General features: G+C 48.5%; 3 protein-coding genes across 3 annotated transcripts; 2 read left to right on the plus strand and 1 right to left on the minus strand.

Annotated features, from left to right (window-relative positions):
- Positions 1-1,252: 1,252 nt before the first annotated feature.
- On the plus strand, positions 1,253-10,927 carry vcam1b (vascular cell adhesion molecule 1b). Its single transcript, XM_062395746.1, has 10 exons — positions 1,253-1,336; positions 2,635-2,937; positions 3,222-3,527; positions 3,664-3,924; positions 4,010-4,282; positions 4,376-4,654; positions 6,256-6,558; positions 7,136-7,402; positions 7,643-7,903; positions 9,858-10,927. The coding sequence occupies exons 1-10, from the start codon at positions 1,294-1,296 to the stop codon at positions 10,010-10,012; spliced, it is 2,451 nt and encodes an 816-aa protein (XP_062251730.1). The 5' UTR covers positions 1,253-1,293; the 3' UTR covers positions 10,013-10,927.
- A 1,929-nt stretch (positions 10,928-12,856) lies between these two features.
- slc30a7 (solute carrier family 30 member 7) lies at positions 12,857-17,423 on the plus strand. Its single transcript, XM_062395194.1, has 11 exons — positions 12,857-13,033; positions 13,282-13,383; positions 13,648-13,761; positions 13,887-13,974; positions 14,048-14,177; positions 14,264-14,458; positions 14,719-14,769; positions 15,638-15,773; positions 16,560-16,650; positions 16,753-16,902; positions 17,035-17,423. The coding sequence occupies exons 1-11, from the start codon at positions 12,954-12,956 to the stop codon at positions 17,080-17,082; spliced, it is 1,185 nt and encodes a 394-aa protein (XP_062251178.1). The 5' UTR covers positions 12,857-12,953; the 3' UTR covers positions 17,083-17,423.
- Positions 17,424-17,538: 115 nt separating this feature from the next.
- dph5 (diphthamide biosynthesis 5) lies at positions 17,539-21,379 on the minus strand. The gene is made up of 7 exons (XM_062395196.1): positions 21,131-21,379; positions 19,957-20,081; positions 19,751-19,859; positions 19,142-19,262; positions 18,859-18,898; positions 18,552-18,655; positions 17,539-17,988 (listed from the first exon to the last, which is right to left on the minus strand). The coding sequence occupies exons 1-7, from the start codon at positions 21,263-21,265 to the stop codon at positions 17,756-17,758; spliced, it is 867 nt and encodes a 288-aa protein (XP_062251180.1). The 5' UTR covers positions 21,266-21,379; the 3' UTR covers positions 17,539-17,755.
- Between the last annotated feature and the right edge of the window lie 5,136 nt (positions 21,380-26,515).

Raw genomic sequence — 26,515 nt, forward strand, 5'->3', positions numbered from 1 at the left:
CCGCCCACTGACCAATCACTTCCTCTGAACCATGACATCATGTTCTTAGATGATCTGTGGAGCTGGCGTAGTTGGAGTCTCTGAGGAGGACCAGGGTCTTCAGAGACCCACGAGATCCTCTGAGCTCTGATGAGCTTCTGAAAGATCTAGATTCTCCTCAGAGGGAATACTTTCACCTGAAAGATTAAAAACAGTCAGACACAATCAGAATACATGTAGATGACGTGAGATCATATTCAGATCTGCTCGAACAACAATAAAAACTATCGCAGATGTTTTACCAGCTGTTCATCCTGAATTTAGCAACTGGAACTGTTTCCTTTATTCTGGAGGTTTTTTCTCTGATTTTTATTATTCAACAGTTTGATCCGCAGCTCTGCTGTCAGTCAAACTGTCCTGTCTGTGATTGGTCCTATGCAGTTGACCCCGCCCCTTTATGGGCAGACGCTCACGTCTTGATGAGGAAACCCTGAGTTAACTTAACGAGTTTAAACCAGCGTCATGTGACCACTGAGCCCGACTGTCTGTGAGCTGAAGTTCAGCTGAAGGAATCCTGGACATGTTGGACTGCCCCTGTGAGTCTGGTCACATGACCTCAACGTGAGTCATCACACAGTGATCAATAAGCTCAGTTCAGCTGAAGGTCACAGGGTCACTGTTATCAGACGTCTGTCAATCAATCAGTCAGTATCAGACACTCACAGATCACAGGGAGAAACAGGACAGACGTATGTGGACACTTCCAGTTGGAGACTGATGTGTGCACGTTGACGTGTGCACGTTGACATGTGTCGTCCTGAACCATCACATGTGTCATTTACAGGTAGAGGAGCTCAGAGGATCTTGGGGGTCTCTGAAGACCCTGGTCCTCCTCAGAGACTCAATCCACACCAGCTCCATGGATCCTCTAAGAACATGATGTCATGGTTCAGAGGAGGTGATTGGTCGGTGGGCGGAGCTTCAGACTGTTTGATCTCTTATTGCCAATTTCAACTGGAGCAGGTCAGCTGCTCAGCGTATGTTACCATGGTGATTTACCACGATAACTAGTGAACGAGCAAGTTGACCTGATCACTGATCCTTCGTTCAGAGCTCTGGTGTGAGTGCGGTGTGTCCCTGTCTGTCCTGCAGAGGGCACCGTGGTCCGTACAGTCAGCACAGACAGCACAGACAAAGAGAGAGAGAGTGAGCGAGGGGTGAGATTCAGGGGCTTGTGTCTTTGATTCAGTCTCAGAACAACGGAAGGAGACACTGATCTGTCCTTCAGTCACTTCTCTGCTTCACGTCTGCATCATGTGTGTGTCATGTGTGTGCAGCTTCTTTCACCTCCTCTCAGGTAAGAGGGATTTCATATTTATCTTCCTCTGTGGAAACATGAAGGTGTAATTCAATCTTCCTCTTCTGCTTAATATTAATAACATTAATTATACCAATGGATCAGTGATGTTTTTAACTCAGAGGATCTTTGGTCTCAGTGTTTCTGTTGCATCACAAACCCCTTCGTTTCTAATTCATTTTACATATAGAATCATATTTAATATTACAATACAATAATATGTATAAGTTGACTTGCAAGCAAGTATGAGCGGCACCTCACCTGGTGACAGTGGGGGAGTGACGGGATAGTGCTGAGGCCGCCACGTACCCGCCAACCCCCCATGATCCATGATGCTGGATCACAGACTGAGATCCTGATAGTGGATCATTGATCCTGATCCTGACTGATCACAACCAGACTTCTGGATACACAACATGTCTCCTCACATCTTCTACCATCACGGAGAGGAGCTCCTCAGGTCATCTGCTCCTTCATCTCCATCAGGCATGATGTAGAAACACTTTAAACATGAAGTTACAAACTGGTTCTTGTCATGTAGTGAATCCTGTTGTTGTGTTGTTGTGTTGTTGTGTTCAGTTCCATCAGCATGTGTGTGTCCTGGGAGAGGATCCTCAGAGCTTCATCACTGATCACTAAGTTTCTGTTTGACTCTTGTTGAGTTAAGAACAGGAAGTTGATCCTTTTAACATCTGTGAGACAAACTGGGATTATGAGACAAACTGGGATTATGAGACTAATGTGATTGATTCATTGATTTGATTTGATTGAAAAATAAAATGTCTCTGGAACTTTCAGTTCTAGACACTGTTCAAGCCCCAGCAGCGTAATAATAATCTGATCAATTCAATTAGGCTCCTTGCACTGTTAGTGCTCGGCCCTAAATATGATATAATAATAATTTTGTTCATTGTTGCTTCAGCTATTGGCTCCTATTTTCCCCAGTACTTTCCAGTCACTACTGGTGTTCCCCAGGGTTCTGTCATGGGGCCTCTACTGTTAATCATCTATTTACTTCCTTTCAGCCATATCTGTTAATTTAACATCAATTTCCATGTGGATGACACCCAGCTCCACCTTTCCACCAAACCTATAACTCCCACTGGCCTCGGTGGCCCCTGAGGCCTCGGTGGCCCCTGAGGCCTCGGTGGCCCCTGAGGCCTTGGTGGCCCCTGAGGCCTCGGGCCTTGTCAGTTCTGCAACTTCCTCCTACAAACCTTATTCTCTGCAGCCATTTTCGAAAGTTTGTTTATTTGTTTTTCAGCTGTTGTTGATGTTAGGGTTATTTGTGTCATCAGGTGCGTTGCTGATGTCATCGTGGTGCGTTCAGGGTCTGCGGGTCGATGTGTTTCCCAGACAACCTCTGTTCAGACTGGCGGAGCGTTGGCAGCTGGTTTGCTCCGTTCAGGATTGTCCAACCATGCCGAGCATCTCCTGGTCACTGCCCGGGGATCGACCTCTGACCGCCTCGGTCACCACCAACACCAGCTGCTCGGTGTTGACCTTTGACCCTGTGATGATGGAGCATGAGGGTGCTCTGCTGTGCAAAGTGGACTGTGGAGGAGACAGGAAGCAGATCCTAACCAATGTGCACGTTTACTGTGAGTTCCTGCACACCCACACGCACACACTTTATATATCAACATGGAGAGCGTGGCCTAGGGGATAGAGCGGGTGGTTGCTGGTTCGAATCCCACTCTTTCCCATCTGCATGCCTAAGTGTCTTTGGCAAAAATACTGAACCTCTGAAATGGCCCCTCATAAAATGTTGAGTGTACTAAAAATGTAAGTCGCTTTGGAAGCGTCAGCTAAATGACATGTGATGTAACACACAAGGAACAGGTGTGTAAAGTGAAGTGTGTTTCTGTCTCTGTGTGGACTCCAGCCCCCCCATCAGCTCCTCTGATCCGAGGCCAGGACCACTTGAGACTGGGGGTGGAGTCCACCCTGACCTGTCAGGTGTCTGACCTTTACCCCTCAGAGCTGCTCAACCTCACCTGGTTTAACAGGGACAGAGTTGTGCAGAGTGTGGTCGGAGAGCCCGGGTCCAGCTCGGTCTCCTCCGAGTACAGGTTCACTCCTCAGGACCAGGACTCAGGGGCCAACATCAGCTGCAGGGCCACGCTGAACCTTCTGAAGCTGCCACCTAAGATCCGGATCAGAGAGACCACGATCTGCCTCAACCTGCTCCGTGAGTCCTGAGTCGGAGTCCTTTGTCTTGCTCAGCGTAGATTTGGAACTGGTGTTCAGTTCTCAGGGATCTGGTTCAGATTTTGAGAATCTGGATCAGACTAGATCCAGAGGTTCTGACCTCTGATCCTCTGCAGATGCTCCTGTCGTGACGTCGATCTCGGACTCGTTGTTGGTCATGGTCAACTCTCCGCTCACTGTCAGTTGTTCAGCGGTGGGAAACCCCGAGCCGGAAATCACCTGGAGCTTCAGGACGACAGACGGTCGGTCCCTTTTGCGGGGGCGTGGCCATCAGCTGGTCGTTAAGGCGGTGAGTCTGTTCGATGCTGGACGCTACGAGTGTGACGCCCGAAACAGTGAGGGAAGCCAGAGCGCCGCGGTGGACGTCACTGTTCATGGTCAGAGTGCGCTCTCTTAATTATGGGGGTTTGTTGCCCCACCCCCACGTGTCACCCACTTTAACACCTGTGTCCGTCCCCCTAGCTCCACCCACCAACACCTCCATATCCGTGAGTCCCGGTGAGGACGTGGTGGAGGGTCAACAGGTCAACATTACCTGCCGATCGGACGGATCTCCGCCCACCACGCTGGTTTTGACGAGGAATTGGGCGGAGCTTCAGAGGACTGACCCCGCCTCATCTTCATCGCTCTACTTCAGCCTCTCTACAGCCTTAATGCGAGACTCCGCCCACTACAAGTGTGAAGCGTCCAATCAGTACGGAGCACAGCAGGTGTCCAGCTCCGTCAGGGTCAAAGGTCAGAGAAAGAAACAGGAAGTAGCAAAATAAAAGTCTCCCTCTTTTATTTAATGTCTGAACGTTTTAAAGGTGACGTTCTCTGGCTCTTCAGCTCACCCTCTGCAGGTGGAGGTGAGTCATCAGGTGGAGGCTGCAGAGCGAGGTTCACATCTGCTCGTCACCTGCAGAGCGTCCGGGTGTCTCCACCCCCCAACCCTCACCTGGAAGAGGGCAGAGCAGGACCGTAGCGTCCTCCAGAGGACTCAGCAGCAGGACGGTCTGTCCCCGCTTCACCTGCAGGACCTTGACCTCCAGGATCAGGGAGGCTACAGCTGTGAGGCCGAGTGTGACACCGTCATCAGGACCAGAACCATCCAGGTCCACCTCTACTGTGAGTCTGACCCACCTGAGCCCAGGGGCTTGTGATTTGTTATTATATAGATGTATGTGTAGATGTGTATGTTTGTGTGTGTTTGAATATAGACAATGTTGTATATTTGTGTCTTAACCGTGAATTGTTGAGTTTATTCAGACGTGTGAGAAACGACATGAGATTTTATTTGACAGTCGTCAGAGGTCAAAGGTCAGAGTCTAGTTCTGTTTAGTTCTAAGTAGGACAGAATGTTTCCTCCCACACACACACACACACACACATTGAGCCCTTAAAACACTGGATCCTCCCACAGCTCAGAGACAGAAACAGAAGGAGTCAGTGTTGAATCATAAGTTCCTGACAGTAACACACAAACTTCTTTAGTCCATAAACTAATCTATGACCTAACCCATGTAGTTATTATTGATCTGATCAGTTATGAACCTGCTGATGTTCATCTGGTTACAGTTTAACCCCGGTCCTCCTGTAGGGGGTCTTGAGCCAACTTCATTCATTAACGCGTTATAAATAACTGCATACTCAGAGTAACTGACACTTACTCAGTGTAACTGACACTAACTCAGAGCCACTGACACTAACTCAGAGTAACTGACACTTACTCAGAGTAACTGACACTTACTCAGAGTCACTGACACTTACTCAGAGTCACTGACACTAACTCAGAGTCACTGACACTTACTCAGAGTAACTGACACTAACTCAGAGCCACTGACACTAACTCAGAGTAACTGACACTTACTCAGTGTAACTGACACTAACTCAGAGCCACTGACACTAACTCAGAGTAACTGACACTTACTCAGTGTAACTGACACTAACTCAGAGTCACTGACAATAACTCAGAGTAACTGACACTTACTCAGTGTAACTGACACTAACTCAGAGCCACTGACACTAACTCAGAGTAACTGACACTTACTCAGTGTAACTGACACTAACTCAGAGTAACTGACACTAACTCAGTGTCACTGACACTAACTCAGAGTCACTGACACTAACTCAGAGTCACTGACACTTACTCAGAGTAACTGACACTAACTCAGTGTCACTGACACTAACTCAGAGTAACTGAAACTAACTCAGAGTAACTGACACTAACTCAGTGTCACTGACACTAACTCAGAGTAACTGACACTAACTCAGTTGTCACTGACACTAACTCAGAGTCACTGACACTAACTCAGTGTCACTGACAATAACTCAGAGTAATTGACACTTACTCAGAGTCACTGACACTAACTCAGTGTCACTGACACTAACTCAGTGTAAGTAACACTAACTCAGAGTCACTGACACTTACTCAGAGTAACTGACACTAACTCAGTGTCACTGACACTAACTCAGTGTAAGTAACACTAACTCAGAGTCACTGACACTAACTCAGAGTAACTGACACTAACTCAGAGTCACTGACACTTACTCAGAGTCACTGACACTAACTCAGAGTCACTGACACTTACTCAGAGTAACTGACACTAACTCAGAGTAACTGACACTTACTCAGAGTCACTGACACTAACTCAGTGTCACTGACACTAACTCTAGTTACTAACTGAGTTAGATTTGTAGCTCTTGAACATCTGTTTCATCCTCTGCAGCGTTTCCATCTGATCCGGTTCTGATCAATCCTGGTCCCGTCCTGTTGGGTCAGCAGGTCGTCCTTCGCTGTGATGTCATTAATGTGTTTTCAACCAATCGGCTGAGGATCCACTGGCTGTTGGGGAAAACTGCTCTGATGTCAGAGTCCTTTAGGTTCCACGGTTCTTTACAGAACGTCTCCTCTGTTCTTCATCACCTGGTGGAGGCGGAGCAGCAGCTGGTGACCTGCAGAGCCGAGCTGCTGACTGAAGACAGTGACCTGTGGCGGTCCAGGAGGACGAGTGTCCGTCTGCAAGTCCACTGTGAGTCTGAGGAAACAAGACCTTTAAACCTGCAGGACCTGTAGAATCTATAGATATCAGAACCTGTAAGTAGACCAGTAGAACTGTAAAACCGGTCAGACCTGCAGAGCCTGAAGAAAGGGTTGAAGCTGAAGAACCTGTAAAAAGAACTTGGAGAACCTTTAGGACCTGCCTGTGGAATATATAGAACAGGAGAATCTGTAGCCCTGCAGAACCTTCAGACTGTCAAACATGTAGACTGGGGTCTCACACACAGCCACACAACCAGCACCCACTACTTCACGTTATTATGGAAATCCTCTTCAGTCGGTTAATACTAATCAGCTAACAGCCCTCATCTGCACTGATTACTCCCCTGGTCCAGCTGGAGGTGCCCTCTAGAACCTCTAGAACCTCTAGAACCTGTAGAACCTGTAGAACCTGTAGAACCTGTAGGAGATTCCACCTTATGGAACCTTTAACTCAACATAGAGGATCATTTAGTTTGATGTTGATGGTTCAAATGGATCAGATCAGGTTTTGTTAAACCCAGATTGAGGTTGAAGTTCTGTTAAGTTCTGGTCTGTTGGTGTTTCAGACGCTCCGAGGAGAACCTCCATCTCTGTGAGTCCCGGGGAGGACGTGGTGGAGGGTCAACAGGTCAACATCACCTGCAGCTCCGACGGAGCTCCGCCCAGCACGCTGGTGCTGAGGAGAGATGGGGCGGAGCTTCAGAGAATTGATGCTGCCCCCTCGTCCTCGCTCAGCCTGTCTTCTGCCTTGCTGGAAGACTCCGCCTACTACCAGTGTGAAGCGTCCAATCAGTACGGAGCACAGCTGGTGTCCAGCTCTGTCAGGGTCAAAGGTCAGTCTTTGCTCTGAGTTGTGTCTATCGATCTGAACCGTTCAAATATTAAGACTGTAAGGCGTTGATATGAATGTCAAAGGTCAAATAGAAGGTCAACATGTTTATCTCAGCAGGCGTCACCAACTCCTGGCACATTTATGACATCACGACTTGTCAGCAGCCAATAAGGGCTCAGTATGAATATATGATACATACAGTGTCTAATCACATGACGTCCTCTGATCTCTGGTGATTCAGTTTCTCCCAGAAACACAACCGTCCTCGTCCTGCCGTCCACCGTCGTTCACGAGGGACAAGACGTCACCGTCTCCTGTCGAACTATCAGCTTCCCTCCATCGGCCATGACTCTGAGGAAACTGACCAATGGGGTGGAGCTATTTTCCCTCAACGGCACCTTCCTATTGGTCAACGTCACGGCCAGAGACTCTGGATTGTACCAGGTCAACGTGACCAACAACCTTGGATACCAGGTCAAAGTTTTCAGCATCAGTGTCAGAGGTTAGTACAGACGGGTTCAGACCAGTACAGACACATTAGACCAGTTTAGACCAGTTCAGACTGATCTGTGCTGGTTCAGACCAATTCAGACCAGTTCAAACCAGTACAGACCAGGGTTCTATTTATAAGGCGGTGGTGTCTGAGCCCTCAGGCGCCCAGAGCTCAGAGCGACCTGGAGATCACAGAAAGAGAAACCATTCACTTCCCTAACTCCCAGAGGAGGAGAGGACCCACTGATGTGAGGGAATCGGATCCATGCTCTAAATAAATAAATACTGACGTGAAGCTGCGTGAAGCTGCGTGAAGCTGGGTGAAGCTGCTTGAAGCTGCTTGAAGCTGAGTGAAGCTGCTTGAAGCTGCTTGAAGCTGCGTGAAGCTGCGTGAAGCTGCGTGAAGCTGCGTGAAGCTGCTTGAAGCTGCTTGAAGCTGCTTGAAGCTGCTTGAAGCTGAGTGAAGCTGGGTGAAGCTGCGTGAAGCTGCGTGAAGCTGCTTGAAGCTGCTTGAAGCTGCTTGAAGCTGCTTGAAGCTGCTTGAAGCTGGGTGAAGCTGCTTGAAGCTGCGTGAAGCTGCTTGAAGCTGCTTGAAGCTGCGTGAAGCTGCTTGAAGCTGCTTGAAGCTGCGTGAAGCTGCGTGAAGCTGCGTGAAGCTTTGTGAAGCTGCGTGAAGCTGCTTGAAGCTGCTTGAAGCTGCGTGAAGCTGCGTGAAGCTTTGTGAAGCTGGGTGAAGCTGCGTGAAGCTGCTTGAAGCTGCCTGAAGCTGCGTGAAGCTGCTTGAAGCTGCGTGAAGCTGCGTGAAGCTGCGTGAAGCTGCTTGAAGCTGCTTGAAGCTGCCTGAAGCTGGGTGAAGCTGCGTGAAGCTGCGTGAAGCTGCTTGAAGCTGCCTGAAGCTGCGTGAAGCTGCTTGAAGCTGCTTGAAGCTGCGTGAAGCTGCGTGAAGCTGCGTGAAGCTGGGTGAAGCTGCTTGAAGCTGCGTGAAGCTGGGTGAAGCTGCGTGAAGCTGCGTGAAGCTGCGTGAAGCTGCGTGAAGCTGGGTGAAGCTGGGTGAAGCTGCGTGAAGCTGCTTGAAGCTGCGTGAAGCTGGGTGAAGCTGCGTGAAGCTGCGTGAAGCTGCGTGAAGCTGCGTGAAGCTGCGTGAAGCTGCTTGAAGCTGCGTGAAGCTGCGTGAAGCTGCGTGAAGCTGCGTGAAGCTGCGTGAAGCTGCTTGAAGCTGAGTGAAGCTGTGTGAAGCTGCTTGAAGCTGCTTGAAGCTGCGTGAAGCTGCGTGAAGCTGCGTGAAGCTGCGTGAAGCTGCGTGAAGCTGCTTGAAGCTGCTTGAAGCTGCTTGAAGCTGCGTGAAGCTGCGTGAAGCTGCGTGAAGCTGCGTGAAGCTGCTTGAAGCTGCTTGAAGCTGAGTGAAGCTGTGTGAAGCTGGGTGAAGCTGCGTGAAGCTGCGTGAAGCTGCGTGAAGCTGCTTGAAGCTGCGTGAAGCTGCTTGAAGCTGCTTGAAGCTGCTTGAAGCTGCGTGAAGCTTTGTGAAGCTTTGTGAAGCTGCGTGAAGCTGCTTGAAGCTGCTTGAAGCTGCGTGAAGCTGCGTGAAGCTGCGTGAAGCTTTGTGAAGCTGGGTGAAGCTGCGTGAAGCTGGGTGAAGCTGCGTGAAGCTGCTTGAAGCTGCCTGAAGCTGCGTGAAGCTGCGTGAAGCTGCTTGAAGCTGCTTGAAGCTGCTTGAAGCTGAGTGAAGCTGCTTGAAGCTGCTTGAAGCTGCCTGAAGCTGCGTGAAGCTGCTTGAAGCTTTGTGAAGCTGGGTGAAGCTGCGTGAAGCTGCCTGAAGCTGCGTGAAGCTTTGTGAAGCTGGGTGAAGCTGCGTGAAGCTGCGTGAAGCTGCTTGAAGCTGCTTGAAGCTGCTTGAAGCTGCTTGAAGCTTTGTGAAGCTGTGTGAAGCTGTTCAGTCGTGTTTTAACTTGTTTTCTCGTCTGCAGAGAGAAGCCGTGATCTTCATCCTCGTCTCAGTGTCGTCATCGTCACGGTTGTGATATTCGCCGCAGCAGCTATTTCTCTGCTGCTCGACTTCCTGAGGAGATCCAGGAACAGAGGTTTCTATTCGCTGAGCCGCTCGGCTCCGCCCTCCGCCTGAGGCTGCAGGCCCCCTGCTGGCTTCAACGTGTCTCTGCAGCACGAAGCCTCTGATACGTCAAACTGTCTCCTGACGTTATCACATGTTCAAATGTTCCAGTCAGACACATGTGGCCGTCATTTCCCAGCATGCTCAGCAGCTGACACTCTTTTTTACAATCTATGAACTTACTCACAGATACTTCACTTTGTCAACAGTCTACAGCATGTGTTCACATGTTCATGTGTTCAGTGTTCACGTGTTGAGGTGTTGACGTGTATAGTGTTCAGGTGTTGACGTGTTCACATGTTCAGTGTTCATGTGTTCGCGTGTTGACATGTTGACATGTTCATGTGTTCAGTGTTCACGTTTGTGTTCACGTGTGTTCATGTTTGTATGAAGTGAAATGAAATAAAAAATAGATAGATTTTGAAAAGGTAGTTCACAACTCACATGTTAATATGAACATATAACATGAATTGTACACGTGTGTTATATATACCAGACTGTGAGAGTCTAATCCTCTTCATTTCCATGACAATGGACTGAAGAGCCAATGAGCCTCGTGTTAGAGAGGACCCACCCACCCACACACACACACACACACACACACACACACACACACACACACACACACACACACACACACACACACACACACACACACACACACACACACACACACACACACACACACACACACACACACACACACACGCACACACGCACACACTGAATTAATTTGTTCAGCTTGTTTAACTGCTGACACAGTGCCAGGAAATAGACTGATCCCGTTGCTCCAGTTTCACATCAACCTGCTGCAAAATGTTTCTGTTCAGTTGTGTCTGTTTTTGTTGTACTGCCTGTTTTGTGTTGTGTTTTGTTATTGTCCCAACAGGTCAACACCTAATCGAATAAAAGTTTATTTGTTTTGCATTGAATGACAACAAACATTATCTCAAGGCTCTTTCGATGGTGTTATAGAGAAACACAATAGACACACAACAGAAACAACACGCACACAAGGAGTCAACACTGGGTGACCCCCCCCCCCCCAACTCTGAGCTGCCGAGCCTGTGTGACCTCTGACCTCTGTTGTGTAAAAGCAGTGGAAGTGTTCTGCTGCGTCTTGTCGTTTTAATCTGAAGGCATTTCCTGTCGTCATCATCAGCAGCTACACAACTACATGACAACGACAACGAGCTGCGTAGACACTCTGAATTGAACCTGCAGTTACCTGAAGAACACAAACCCTCAGACCTCAGGGCGACACAATCAAATCAAACTGCTTTTTGATTTTCATTGAATGACAACAGACTTCATCTCAGGGCTCTACAGAATGTGGTTATAGAGAAACACAACAGACAAACAGAAACAACTGACACACAACAGAAACACATAAAAAACAACAGACACAAAACAGACAATGAACCAACACTTTGTAACCCCCCCCCCCCCCGGCCTGGCAGACTGAAACTACATCCACGTGTTGCTAACATGCTGATAACGTGTTGTGTGTTTTTGTGGGTCCGTCTGGTATTTTTCAGCTGTCGCTGAGATGCTGAGCCTGTGTGACCTCTGACCTCTGTTGTGTAAAAGCAGTGGAAGTGTTCTGCTGCGTCTTGTCATTTTAATCTGAAGGCATTTCCTGTCCTCAGCAGCAGCAGCTCCAAAACCACATGATCCTGATCCACGTTCTGGATCCACAGTTTACATCTGATCCACAGTCAGGTTCTGATACTGGTTCTGGTCCAAGTTCTGGAGAGTTTCCAGTAAAAGGCAGACTAATAACCAACTTTGTGTAAAATCAAATATTAATCTGAAACTGGATCTGGATCTGGATCTGAATCTGAATCTGGATCTGGATCTGAAACTGGATCTGGATCTGGATCTGAATCTGAATCTGGATCTGGATCTGAAACTGGATCTGGATCTGGATCTGAATCTGGATCTGGATCTGGATCTGAATCTGAATCTAAATCTGAATCTGAATCTGGATCTGGATCTGAATCTGAATCTGAATCTGGATCTGGATCTGGATCTGGATCTGGTCTGTGACACATGAAAACACAAACGTACGTTTGATTGACTGCTTCCGCCTAACATGGTGTTGTCATGGTGACCTGCATCATGTGAGGACAGTGACCCCTGCAGGTCGGGTCAGGTCACATCGGTTATTTAAATATTACTAATAAAACCATGTTTCTCTCTTTTCACTCTTTGCTGTCGCTCTGCTGTTCTCTCCTCTGATTGGTCAGTGGAGCCGTTGATTCTCTCAGGTCAGTTACCATGGTGATTTACCAGCTGATTGAACCTGAAGTTACCTGAGTAATCCCCCCCCCCCCCACAGACTGTGGGTTACTGACTGCGCCCCCTGCTGGTCACACAGAGCTCTGACTCCCCCTGCTGGTCACACAGAGCTCTGACTCCCCCTGCTGGTCACACAGAGCTCTGACTCCCCCTGACTCCCCCTGCTGGTCACACAGAGCTCTGACTCCCCCTGCTGGTCACACAGAGCTCTGACTCCCCCTGCTGGTCACACAGAGCTCTGACTCCCCCTGCTGGTCACACAGAGCTCTGACTCCCCCTGCTGGTCACACAGAGCTCTGACTCCCCCTGCTGGTCACACAGAGCTCTGACTCCAGTTTCCCTGTTTCAGTTTAAACTAAATTGTCTGTTATTCATATAAATATAATAATGATAAAACAACATGGCTGGCTCTTCCCATAAAACAAGGTTATATAGTTTGTAGTTCATCAGTAAGTAGTCAGTATCTGGTTAGTCAGTGGTTAGTCGGTAGTTAGTCAGTAGCATCAGCTGTTTGAGAAATCGGAAATGTTTTCCATGCCTTTATTGTGAAATGCAAGTGAACCGGAAGTTGTCAGTTAGCTTGCTGTAGCTAGGCACAGCAGTGTGTGTGTGTGTGTGTGTTGTGTGTGTGTGTGTGTGTCCAGGTGCGAACATGTTACCTTTATCTGTCAAAGACGACGAGTACAAACCCGCGAAGTTGAACCTGCTGGTGAAGCTGTCAGGATGGTTCAGGTAAACTCAACCTGCTAACATGCTAACTCTGCTAACATGCTAACTCTGCTAACTGTGCTGACGCTACAGCCACCGTTAGCCGGATGCTAGCCGGCTAGCCTCGGTCAGACCGTGGATCAGTGAAATGATGGTGTCGGTGGTGACTGTCGGTCAGTGGCGGGCTGACGTGTGACACTGTGGCGGGGCTGAGGTGCGGTGAGTCCCGCTGTGATTCCCGGGCTGCGGCTGACGGAGCTCTGTTGTTTCAGGTCGATCCTGGCGGATAAAACCTCCCGGAACCTGTTCTCCTTCCTCTGCCTCAACCTCTCCTTCGCCTTCGTGGAGCTCTCCTACGGCGTCTGGAGCAACAGGTAGGCCGAAGGAGGCGAGGGCTGCCCGGCGTCAGGCCGGCGGCTGCTCCGGAGATGCCACGTATGTGTTAGTGGGACTGTGTGTCGGTTGTGCGTGACGTGTGTGTTGTGTGTGTGTCTGGCGTTTGTTTTGTGACAGATTTTTTGTCTATGACGTGTGTTGTGTCTGATGTGTGTTGTGTGTATCTGATGTTTTTTGACTGACGTGTGTGTTGTGTGTATCTGGTGTGTTTGGTGTCTGACGTGTGTGTTGTGTGTCTGCAGTTTAGGTCTGATCTCAGACTCCTTCCACATGTTCTTCGACTGCACGGCTCTGCTCGCAGGTCTCGCAGCCTCCGTCATCTCCAGGTGGAGATGTAACGACAACTTCTCCTACGGGTCAGACACAACATAGATACACAACACAGACACACTACAAAATCTCCAGGTGGAGATGTCATGACAACTTCCCCTATGGGTCAGACACAGCATTGACTTGTGTTGTGTGTCTCTGTGCGTTACAGTTATGTCAGAGCTGAGGTGTTAGCCGGCTTCGTCAACGGACTCTTCCTCATCTTCACAGCGTTTTTCATCTTCTCTGAGGGAGTGGAGGTAACACACACACAGACACACATATATACACACAGACACACACAAACTCAGTTTGAACCTGTCTGTCTGTCAGAGAGCCCTGGAACCTCCAGACGTTCATCATGACCGTTTACTTCCTGTGTCCATCGCCGGTCTCCTGGTGAACCTGGTCGGGATCTTTGTGTTCCAACACGGAGGACATGGACACTCTCATGGAGAAGAAGGTAAGTGTGGAGAACCTCACTCTGGGGGACCCAGCTCTGTGGAACCACCCTGCAGAACCACGGTTCTCTAATCACTTCTCTCTCAGGTCACGGTCACAGTCACTCTTCGTTTAACGGCAGTCTGAATCACGGACACAGTCACGGAGGACACAGCCACCAGAGCAAAAATTCAGACTGGCATGGACATGAAGGACATGGACATGAAGGACATGGACATGAAGGACATGGAGGACACAGTCATGACGGTCACGGACACAGCCATGAGGAACCCCACGGTCACAGTGAGTTAATACCAGGCGTGCGTGTGTGTGTGGTCTAGAGTATACTTACAACAACTAAACAAAACATTGTGGTTTTACTGTGAATCTTCATAAAGCAACAATTCAGGAAAGAGAAGCATCCGTGTCGCTTCAGTAACAAAGGTCATGTACACAACTTGTTCAGGACACGGCACCGTGGAGGTTGGTTAGGGTTCGAGGTTTGTTAGAGACCTAATATTCATTGTTATAATCGTCCATCATGATGATGTTCTTTCTTTCAGATGAACTGCTGCGCCCACTGGGGAGCGGCTCCAGTAAACAGATACTGCAGGGTGAGAAACACACACACACACACAAACACACACAAACTGTGACGATTTTAAAGGGAGAGTTCACCCAGAAATGAAACTTCACTCCTGATCTCCTCAGCACTATGATTGGGGGGGGGGGGGTCACTAGTAAACAATGTTGCAGCAGAATCCAACACAACTGAAGTCGACAGTGACCAAAGCTTCAGACATAATAAAACAACAAAAAACACAACATGCCTCCATGCTGCTCCTGTGATGTCATCAGACTAGAAACAATAAAGATGTTTTATTGTGACAAAGTTTTTCTAATAGTCACACAAAATGAAAACATCCAACACAAAGGGTTTCTGCGTAAATGTAAACCAAAGTGCTAATTCAACCTGAAATCGATTAGTAACTCAACAATCAACTGACCGTCAATTTCCACTTTGCTGGTGTTAAGAGTATATATATGTTCTATAAACAACTTTAAGATCCCAGTGTAGATCAGACACACAAAACAGTCATGTTTGACCCCACAGCTTTGAAAGGGTTAGGGTTACATGAGGATGTCGGGGGGGAACAGGTCCGTGTTCCATACATTCAGTTTCTTCAACTTTATTCAGAAACTTGAGAACAGAACATCAGTTTTCTACAAACTAAAATAAAAATGATGTAACTTGACTCTGCCACCGGGGGGCACTCACGCACCGCACAGTGAAAAGCAAGTCATAGACGTGTGTGTGTGTGTGTGTGTGTGTGTGTGTGTGTGTGTGTGTGTGTGTGTGTGTGTGTGTGTGTGTGTGTGTGTGTGTGTGTGTGTGTGTGTGTGTGTGTGTGTGTGTGTGTGTGTGTGTGTGTGTGTGTGTGTGTGTGTGTGTGTGTGTGTGTGTGTGTGTGTGTGTGGCAGGCGTTCTGCTGCACATCATCGCTGACACTCTGGGCAGCGTCGGTGTGATCATCTCTGCTCTGCTGATGCAGAAATACAACCTGATGATCGCTGATCCCATCTGCTCCATGTTGATCTCCATCCTCATCGGAGTCAGGTGACCAACACAAACACATATGAGAAATAATTCACACTTGGTCTCACACACACAAAGCTCAGAGTCACAACAGATGCTGATGGAGCTGAACACAACAACAGTATCAGTGACTAGAACCTCAAAGAACCTTAAACTCCTGACGGTGAACCACTACATGTCTAACTCTCTGCTGCCTTCAGGGACCAGTAGAACATCAGAAACCTTTATTATCCAATACTTGAATCAACTTAAGGATCCTTGAACTATTTCACTGAGCGTTAGAACTTCTTAAATAACAAAAGGACGGAGCAGATCAGACGGAACCTTTAACTAACCGCTCTGACAGATCGGCTGCCCGGTTCCTCAGAACTGACCTAGAACCAGCGTATCCAGATAATCCATTAAAACCCGGATGCAGACAAACATGTTTCCAGTCATGTGAAGAATGTTCCGACATTTAACGTTTCCAGTGAAACCACCGGTATGAACTGGAACCAGTCCTGGACTCGTCCTTGTGATGTTAATGCAGTGGTCAGATTTCCCAGAAGCCCTGGTGGTTAATGGAGTTGATGCATGCCGATGTGGTTTTAATTGGTTGGACGTGAACGCAGTGTGAGAGCGGCGCTGTGGTCAGTGAGGCCTCGACGCCACCACAGGCATCAGGTTCCTGCAGCTGGAGACGCTTCAGAACAAACTAAGAGTTCTACAGAAACCCGTCTGTACAGTTACAATGTTTGTATGTGTGTGTGTATATATATGAGTTGTTAGTGGTGCCCGTGTGACGTCCCTCTGATCTCTGACCCTCAGCGTGGTGCCCTTATTGAAGGAGTCCATCGAGATCCTGATGCAGAGAACGCCTCCGTCCCTGGAGCACGTCCTGCCAGAGTGTTACCAAAGGGTGGGTACCGCCCACACCACCACCCCCGCTGCAGCTCGGGGGTCTGTGCTTTCCAATGTTTGATGACATTCACTCAACCAGGTCCTGGTGTGTTGTGTTCAGGTGCAGCAGCTGCAGGGAGTGTACAACCTGCAGGAGCCTCACTTCTGGACCCTGTGTACTGACGTTTACATCGGGACATTGAAGCTGCTGGTCGCCCCCGACGCAGACACCCGCTGGATCCAGAGCCAGACTCATCACATCTTCACACAGGTCCCTGAACTCACCACGCATCAACACACCTTATGGTCTTAAGTGCATGTACAGTAGTATTTATTGTATATTTCCTGTGTAGGTGTATTATTTACTGTAAATTGAAAGTCTTGATGTGTCGTCTGTCCGCAGGCCGGTGTCCGACAGCTCTACGTTCAGATTGACGTGGCGGTGATGTAAGCTCCGCCTTTTCTCTGAAACTGGGACCAATCACATTCATCTGCTGCTGCAGGTGCCCCCGCCCACAAACCGAGACCGGGGGTTGGGGTTAGTGGTAAGGGGGTGTGGCAGTGAGAACTGATGAACTCTACAAGCCCCTCCCCCTCCCCTATTTTTTACTGTGATCCCGCCCTCAAGTGCCTTCTATATGAATCAGAGACAATCTGAGACGCCTCCTTCTGATATCATTGCTGGGACCACACCGCTGCCATCTCATTGGTCCGTGGTGAGTGTGATGTCACTCTTGTTTTTAATGTGCCAAGTCATGTGACGCTTTCTTCTTTCAACTGTAATAGTATAATTCACTTTATCTGATTATTGATCTGCAGCTTCAGTTCACCTGAACAGATTCAATCTGTGATGTCACATGTAATGACATCGTCCCTATCACAATAAACTCATCGAACTGATCAGAAGAAGAGTGACAACCTTTTATTGATCAGTTAAAAAAACAGAATTAAAAAATACATCGAGCACTTCAAACCAGTTTGGTTAATTTTGATAAAACTCATGAAACTCAATATAAATGTTAACCTCTCGATTTAATCAAGTTTCACTGAATCAAACACATTCTACATCAACAGTTTGTATCAGGACAACAACAAGATTTCAGTGTGAGGGCCTCTGATGTGTGTTACGAGGTGTACGTGGAGCTGTCAATCATGCGCAGGTGCTGCAGGGCGTTTGGTTCTGCGTTCACTCGCAGCATGTCCACCTCCAGCGGGTGGAGTCGACCCGTGACGACCAGCGAGTGGAGCGGAGCGCCGAGGTCACATGACACCAGCTGACGTAACGTCGCCACACGAATTACCTGGTCGTCGGCGCCGAGTCGGGCCACGCCCACACACACAGTGTCCTCGGTCACACCTGGAGAGAGGACACGTTAATGGACAGTTTCATTTGAGGGATGGTCCCAAGATGATGCAACAAACTGCTCTGATCTGCCTCTCTGGAGCTCCTCCTCTGATTGGCTAACTGCACTTGAGTGACACGTGACCAGGCCTAACTGTGTGGTTAGCCTCTGTTAGCTAACAAGCTGCTAGCTTAGCATCATGTCAGCTTGGTGTCGCGTTCGGAGGCTGGACTGGTTCCGGCTGGGTGGGGCTGAGAGTACAGTGCGATCCCGTAGGACCCATTCGGGGGGGGGGGGGGGGGGGGGGGGGGGGGGGGGGGGGGGAGTACCAAACGAGACATTTCATACTGAGGCCCCCTACTGGCCCCTTCAAGTCAATACAGCTGGCAAGAGCCCAGAAAACTTATTTTAAACAATATGGGCCCTTTAACAAAAGCTACCAACAACAGTTTGTTAAATTGTGTTTGAAACTAAAGTCTTGAAAAGAAAAAAGTTCAGTAGAAAAAAATAAAGATTGTGTAATGTTTGCAAGTTTTGAATGTCACAAATCTTCAATGTGTGGACAGGTGTCACTCACCGATCTCCTCGCCCTCCCCCCTCCTCCTCTGGATGATCTGGATCAGCTGATCTGAGGCCTGCGCCACCGTCATGAAGCGAGGAGCCTCGTAGATTTTCTTTCCTCTGAAATCATATCACAGATTAACCAATGACACCATGAAATATCACAGTAATAATAATAATAGACTAATCCTTAATTATTTATCATTTGAAGACCATGAAACCAGAAGGAAACTAAACTAATCCTGCCTAAATTGAAAAGGCCCCCCCCCCGTTCTGTACCAGGACCCGATGTGGTTCTCAGTTGGTTCTGGTCGGGTTCTTACCTCATCATGTTCTCAACACTCTGCTCTTTCACTTTGATATCTGTCAATCAAAACATCACAATCAGTTTAATGCTTTCACTAAACGTCCGGTTTTATTTTGAAATTGACGAAACAAAGAAAACACAGGACGGGTTAGGGCATCAGAGCATCACATGACACATGAGCCCTCCTGAACATGCATGTTGATCAAAGAGGCAGTTTGTTAAACGCTGTGATAAGCGAGGAGACAAAGATGATGATGTGTGTGTTTGTGTGTGTGTGTGTGAGTGAGTGTGTGACTCACCCAGCAGACAGAGTGTGTGAAGTCCAGCTGTTCTGTTTTTGCAGATTTTGTCGTAGAAACTCTCTGGTCTCCACGTCTCCGTCCAAAACACCAACGACACCGTCTCCCCAAAATTATACAGCTGACTCACAAACACACAATTACACACAGACAGAGAGACACACACACACACACCGCGTAAGTATTTTCTGTCTGACAGGTGTGGGGGGTGTATACATGTCCACTGACAGCACGGGATGATGGGATTGATTGCACACACCGCTCATTTACATACCCCACCCCCTCATTAACATATTAACGACCTCCTAGGGGACAACTATTAGCGTAAATGCTAATCTGTTGGTGGGGGCGGTTGCAGCTGGGTCCTGTTCACTGATTGGCTGGTTTGACAGGTCAGTTATTGATGAGGTCACATGACGATTCATGAGCTTCGACTGTCAGGCAGCACACAAAGTACATGACAGGACGTGATGTCACTTCCTGTCAACCAGGAAGTGACATCAAACCTTTGTCTCTGTGGTCATGACGTTGATTTTAGATGACAGCACAGACGCTGTGACATCATCTCTGCCTGTGAGACTAAGCTCAGGGGGAAAGTGCTCCAGGTACCTGCAGCCCACAGCAGCCCACAGCGTTCATGATGGAGGCGTTGTGGATGACTTTATATGGTATCCCAGCATTCACTGCTCTCAGGACCAGGTCACTGTGGGTGGTGGCTCTGCAGAAACAAACACGTCACATGACATGTAAACAGGAAGTAGATTGTCTCCTCTGCAGCTGGTTGCCCAGTAACAGAAACTCCTCTGGAGACTCACCCGAAGGGATCGCCCACCACCAGGAAGCCCACGTCCTCCACACCAGCATCCCTCAGGATCTCATCTGCTCCCTGCTCCACCAGGTCCCGGTCCGCCAGGATCAGCTGCTTCCCATAGAGCTGCTCCTGAGGATCCATCACACACACAAGATCCATCACACACACAGGATCCATCACACACACAGGATCCATCACACACACAAGATCAATCACACACACAGGATCCATCACACACACAGGATCCATCACACACACAGGATCCATCACACACACAAGATCAATCACACACACAGGATCCATCACACACACAAGATCCATCACACACACAGGATCCATCACACACACAGGATCCATCACACACACAAGATCAATCACACACACAAGATCCATCACACACACAAGATCAATCACACACACAGGATCCATCACACACACATGATCCAGTTTGGTGGATTCTGTATCGTGCTGGCTGATCGTAGTGGTAATGGTGGATCCTGTGTCACGTTGGCGTCAGATAATGGTGATGGACCAGGACCGAGGTGGCAGCTGGTGATGGATCATAACTGGTGACAGTGGTCAATGACTGTGGACTATAGTGGATCTGGTCTGGATGGTGGATCATGGTCTTGCTGGTTGCTGACCACAGACTATGATGCATCAGGACTGATTGACTTATAGTGTTGAAGTTATCCTTCAAGATGTCTACCCTCATCAATGCTGCTAACAACTTTAATCCTGATGATGTTTCCTTCACTTGACCTCTGTTGACTTGTGTCCGTCCTGGGAGACGGGTCCTCACATGTGTCTCTGAGGTTTCTATGTATTTGTACCTGTTAAAAGGTTTTTAGTAGTTTGTCCTGACTCTTGCTGAGGGTGAAGGACAGAGGACGTCTCACCATGTTAAAGCTCTATGAGACAAACTGTGATTTGTGAATATGGGCTATACAAATAAAATTTGACACACACACGGACACACACACACACCCCCACACACACCCCCACACACACACACACACACACACACACACACACACACACACACACACACACACACACACACACACACACACACACACACACACACACACACACACACACACACACACACACACACACACACACACACACACACACACACTAGCAGTGTAGATGCTAACACTGAAGCTAACACGCACCAGCGCCTCCTTCCCTCCGGTCAGGACCGAGGTGTAGTCCTCCAGATAGACCCGGGAGCAGCTCTTCACCGCCCGCAGACCTTTCACCGTGATGTCCGCGGCGTCTCCCAGCCCCAGGCCGATCAGATACAACATGCTGCGGGTTCCAGAGCCGCGGACACTCCGCCGCGTCACCGGAGCAGAGTTACAGCTTCACGCCACTTTGTTTTTCTACTGTCTCGTGTTCGTCCACAGACGGAATACGGCATGACGTAAAGTCTTGACTGTTCACGACCGCAGGGCCGCGATACGTTCTGCCCATGCGCCAACACATATTAAAAAAATATTCAGTTCTGTTCGTGTGAAGAAAAAATCACCTTAGATATTTATTATTTATTATTTATTATTTTATTATTTATTAAAATAACTTGACACCATCTTTGTTTCGAAGATTATATATATATCCGGTCTCTCTCTCCTCTTCTCCCCATTCGCCTGCTCTCTCCTCCCAGTCGAGGCAGAGCCCCCCCACATTTGTTGCTAAACAGATCAACTTGAGTTACAGCTCAAAGGCCTGAGGTACATGGTACCTGTATTCAGTGAGGTACATGGTACTTTTATTCAGTGAGGTACATGGTACCTGTATTCAGTGAGGTACATGGTACCTGTATTCAGTGAGGTACATGGTACTTGTATTCAGTGAGGTACATGGTACCTGTATTCAGTGAGGTACATGGTACCTGTATTCAGTGAGGTACATGGTACCTGTATTCAGTGAGGTACATGGTACTTGTATTCAGTGAGGTACATGGTACCTGTATTCAGTGAGGTACATGGTACTTTTATTCAGTGAGGTACATGGTACCTGTATTCAGTGAGGTACATGGTACCTGTATACAGTGAGGTACATGGTACCTGTATTCAGTGAGGTACATGGTACCTGTATTCAGTGAGGTACATGGTACTTGTATTCAGTGAGGTACATGGTACCTGTATTCAGTGAGGTACATGGTACCTGTATTCAGTGAGGTACATGGTACTTGTATTCAGTGAGGTACATGGTATTTGTATTCAGTGAGGTACATGGTATTTGTATTCAGTGAGGTACATGGTAGTTGTGTTCAGTGAGGTACATGGTACCTGTATTCAGTGAGGTACATGGTACTTGTATTCAGTGAGGTACATGGTACTTGTATTCAGTGAGGTACATGGTACCTGTATTCAGTGAGGTACATGGTACTTGTATTCAGTGAGGTACATGGTACTTGTATTCAGTGAGGTACATGGTACCTGTATTCAGTGAGGTACATGGTACTTGTATTCAGTGAGGTACCCTAACCCTTTTCAGTAAAGATGACTTTATGTAAACTCACTTCCTGTCTCACAATCGATGATAAATAAGAAAACATCTTTCTCAGTGAAGTTAGAGAAATTCCTGTGTTACTGGTGTTTCTCTCGATCAATCACATTTTATTAGTGTTGTCTCATTTTCAGAAATCACAGTTTGTCAGAAAACACAGAGACGTCATTATTATTATCATAGTTATTAGTGTTATATCTGAGTCTTGAAATTAAAAACCAGATAAAAACTGTGACGCTGTACAAACAGAAGAAAACTGAAAGGAAATAAAATCATTTTATATCATTTTATATTATTAGATTATTTTTGTGTCTTTTAATGACATTTTTTGGATTTTTAGATTTAAAGTTTTTGAAATACACATGAAGATCAATTCTTCATTGAACTCAATTGAATCTCTTGAAGCTCAAATTAGAAATCTTCACTCTCTACTGGTGGTTTCCACGGCGACGCAGCTCGGCCTGTGAATGAGCTGCTGGGAAAACTCTCTCTCTCTTTTCCCTCGCTCGCCCCTTGTGTGGGAAACATGCCCCCCCCCCTCCCTCATTCTTTTAACCGGTTGCTTGAATGTTAGATGTTGGATGTTGGATGGTAACCGACTCTCTCCTCTCCAGCGATGTGGAGGAGGGAGGGCGGGGGGGGGGGGGGGGTCTCTGTTGTTCCCCTCCACTCGACCACAGAATCAACTCTCGTCTGTTAACTGTTTGTCTTCAGCTCCACATTCAAAACCACGTTCTGTCAACGTGTGATCCAGATTGAGACAGGTTTAGATTACTAACACTCATGAACTGAGGACAACCCTGTGATCTGTGGAGAACCCAGTGATCTGTGGAGAACCCTGTGATCTGTGGAGAACCCTGTGATCTGTGGAGAACCCAGTGATCTATGGAGAAACCCTTGATCTGTGGAGAACCAAGTGATCTGTGGAGAGCCCAGTGATCGGTGGAGAACCCAGTGATCTATGGAGAACCCTGTGATCTGTGGATAACCCAGTGATCTGTGGGGAACCCAGTGATCTGTGGAGAACCCTGTGATCTGAGGAGAACCAAGTGATCTGTGGAGAACCCAGTGATCTGTGGAAAACCCTGTGATCTGAGGAGAACCCAGTGAACTGTGGAGAACCCCTTGATCTGTGGAGAACCAAGTGATCTGTGGAGAACCCAGTGATCTGTGGAGAACCCTGTGATCTGAGGAGAACCAAGTGATCTGAGGAGAACCGTGTGATTTGAGGAGAGCCAAGTGATCTGTGGAGAACCCTGTGATCTGTGGAGAGCCCAGTGATCGGTGGAGAACCCTGTGATCTGAGGAGAACCAAGTGATCTGTGGGGAACCCTGAGATTTAAGGGGAACCCTGTGATCTGTGGAGAACCCTGTGGTCTGTGGAGAACCCCTTGATCTGAGGAGAACCCAGTGACCTGAGGAAAACCAAGTGGTCTGAGGAGAACCAAGTGGTCTGAGGAGAACCCAGTGATCTGTGGAGAACCCTGTGATCTGAGGAGAACCAAGTGGTCTGTGGAGAACCCAGTGATCTGTGGAGAACCCTGTGATCTGAGGAGAACCAAGTGATCTGTGGAGAACCAAGTGATCTGTGGAGAAACCCTTGATCTGTGGAGAACCAAGTGATCTGTGGAGAACCAAGTGATCTGTGGAGAGCCCAGTGATCGGTGGAGAACCCTGTGATCTGAGGAGAACCAAGTGATCTGTGGGGAACCCAGTGATCTGTGGAAAACCCTGTGATCTGTGGAGAACCCTGAGATTTAAGGGGAACCCTGTGATCTGTGGAGAACCCAGTGAACCCTGTGATCGGAGGAGAACCAAGTGGTCTGTGGAGAGCCCAGTGATCGGTGGAGAATCCTGTGATCTGAGGAGAACCAAGTGATCTGTGGGGAACCCAGTGATCTGTGGGGAACACAGTGATCTGTGGAAAATCCTGAGATTTAAGGGGAACCCTGTGATCTGTGAAGAACCCTGTGGTCTGTGGAGAACCCTTTGATCTGAGGAGAACCCAGTGACCTGAGGAAAACCTAGTGGTCTGAGGAGAACCAAGTGATCTGTGGAGAACCCTGTCTGATCTGAGGAGAACCAAGTGGTCTGTGGAGAACCCAGTGATCTGTGGAGAACCCTGTGATCTGTGGAGAACCCTGTGATCTGAGGAGAACCAAGTGGTCTGTGGAGAACCAAGTGGTCTGTGGAGAACCCTGTGATCTGAGGAGAACCAAGTGGTCTGTGGAGAACCCAGTGATCTGTGGAGAACCCTGTGATCTGTGGAGAACCCTGTGATCTGAGGAGAACCAAGTGGTCTGTGGAGAACCAAGTGGTCTGTGGAGAACCCTGTGATCTGAGGAGAACCAAGTGGTCTGTGGAGAACCCTGTGATCTGTGGAGAACCCTGTGATCTGAGGAGAACCCTGTGATCTGAGGAGAACCAAGTGGTCTGTGGAGAACCAAGTGGTCTGTGGAGAACCCTGTGATCTGAGGAGAACCAAGTGGTCTGTGGAGAACCCAGTGATCTGTGGAGAACCCTGTGATCTGTGGAGAACCCTGTGATCTGAGGAGAACCAAGTGGTCTGTGGAGAACCCTGTGATCTGAGGAGAACCAAGTGGTCTGTGGAGAACCCTGTGATCTGTGGAGAACCCTGTGATCTGAGGAGAACCCTGTGATCTGAGGAGAACCAAGTGGTCTGTGGAGAACCCTGTGATCTGAGGAGAACCAAGTGGTCTGTGGAGAACCCAGTGATCTGTGGAGAACCCTGTGATCTGTGGAGAACCCTGTGATCTGAGGAGAACCAAGTGGTCTGTGGAGAACCCTGTGTTGTCAGTAAACAAATAGAGCGTTTATTATCTTTGCTGGTTTTCATGTTAAACAGGAGAACACCATGTGTTCTGCGGTTTCTCCAATTTGAGCTTTGATTGGTTCATTTCCCATGAACCAACGTTACACAATGGGGGAGAAGGGGGAGAGGGGGGTGAGGGGCCCTCTGCTTTCTCATTGGCTGTCACAGAACCAGCTCCAATTACAGGACAAAAGCGACTCATTCAGATCCACTGCAGCTTTGCATTAATGAGCTGAACTGAATGTTAAGAGGACGACTACCCCCCCCCCCCCCCCCCTCCTGCAGCGGGACGTCCAGGCTGAGCAGCTTCACTCTGTGGTGAGGTGGGGGGGGGGAACCTCTCCTTCTTGAGCCTAAAGAACCAAATCTCCTCTGGTGTGAGGTCCCCGTGACCTTTGACCTCCAAACTCTAATCAGTTCATCTTTGATTCAACTCAACAAATATTAATGGGATCACAGCTCTACTGAGATGTCAGGACCCGCACCAGGACTAGGACCAGCACCAGCACCAGGACCAGGACCAGGACCAGGACCAGCACCAGCACCAGCACCAGCACCAGCACCAGGACCAGGACCAGCACCAAGACCAGGACCAGCAGCAGCACCAGGACTAGGACCAGCACCAAGACCAGCACCAAGACCAGGACCAGGACCAGCACCAAGACCAGGACCAGGACCAGCAGCAGCACAAGGACTAGGACCAGCACCAAGACCAGGACCAGGACCAGGACCAGGACTAGCACTAGCACCAGGACTAGGACCAGCATCAGCACCAACACCAGCACCAGCCGCAGCACCAGCACCAGCACCAGGACCAGGACTAGCACCCTGCAGGACCCTGTGTGTGACTGGGTCCTGCAGTTGGTGTTTGTGTGTCTGTCGATGTAGTTGTGGTTCTTCTGTCCCCTTTTCCCCCTAACCTGTCGTCATGGAGACGCTCAGCTATGCAGCTCCGAGGAAAGATGCTTTGTTACCCCCCCCCCCCCCCCCCCCCCACACACACCCCCACTTTGTGCTCAGCTCTGTTTTGTGTGACCAGTGAACAGGAAACCCACCGAGCACTGGTCACATGATCAGAACCCAATGCTCCCAGTATCATGAAGACTGTGGGATTTAAATATGTCACGAGTTAGAATTCTTAACAACCTATATTTATAATTAGTCACATCATAACACCGAGAAATATCATTATTATTATTATTGACTTGACTCC

This window comes from Platichthys flesus, chromosome 9 (assembly GCF_949316205.1).
Source record: "Platichthys flesus chromosome 9, fPlaFle2.1, whole genome shotgun sequence".
In the NCBI taxonomy this organism is placed as follows: Eukaryota; Metazoa; Chordata; class Actinopteri; order Pleuronectiformes; family Pleuronectidae; genus Platichthys; species Platichthys flesus.

Coding starts and splice junctions, on each gene's coding strand:
- slc30a7 (XM_062395194.1), top strand. CDS start 12,954: ATGTTACCTTTATCTGTCAAAGACGACGAGTACAAACCCGCGAAGTTG. Junction 13,034..13,281: donor AAGCTGTCAGGATGGTTCAG/GTAAACTCAACC, acceptor CTGTTGTTTCAG/GTCGATCCTGGCGGATAAAA. Junction 16,651..16,752: donor TGCCAGAGTGTTACCAAAGG/GTGGGTACCGCC, acceptor TGTTGTGTTCAG/GTGCAGCAGCTGCAGGGAGT.
- vcam1b (XM_062395746.1), top strand. CDS start 1,294: ATGTGTGTGTCATGTGTGTGCAGCTTCTTTCACCTCCTCTCAG. Junction 1,337..2,634: donor CTTCTTTCACCTCCTCTCAG/GTAAGAGGGATT, acceptor TTGTGTCATCAG/GTGCGTTGCTGATGTCATCG. Junction 3,925..4,009: donor GGTGGACGTCACTGTTCATG/GTCAGAGTGCGC, acceptor CCGTCCCCCTAG/CTCCACCCACCAACACCTCC.
- dph5 (XM_062395196.1), bottom strand. CDS start 21,265: ATGTTGTATCTGATCGGCCTGGGGCTGGGAGACGCCGCGGACATCACG. Junction 19,263..19,750: donor TGGGCTGCTGTGGGCTGCAG/GTACCTGGAGCA, acceptor TTTGTGAGTCAG/CTGTATAATTTTGGGGAGAC. Junction 18,656..18,858: donor AGTGTTGAGAACATGATGAG/GTAAGAACCCGA, acceptor ATATGATTTCAG/AGGAAAGAAAATCTACGAGG.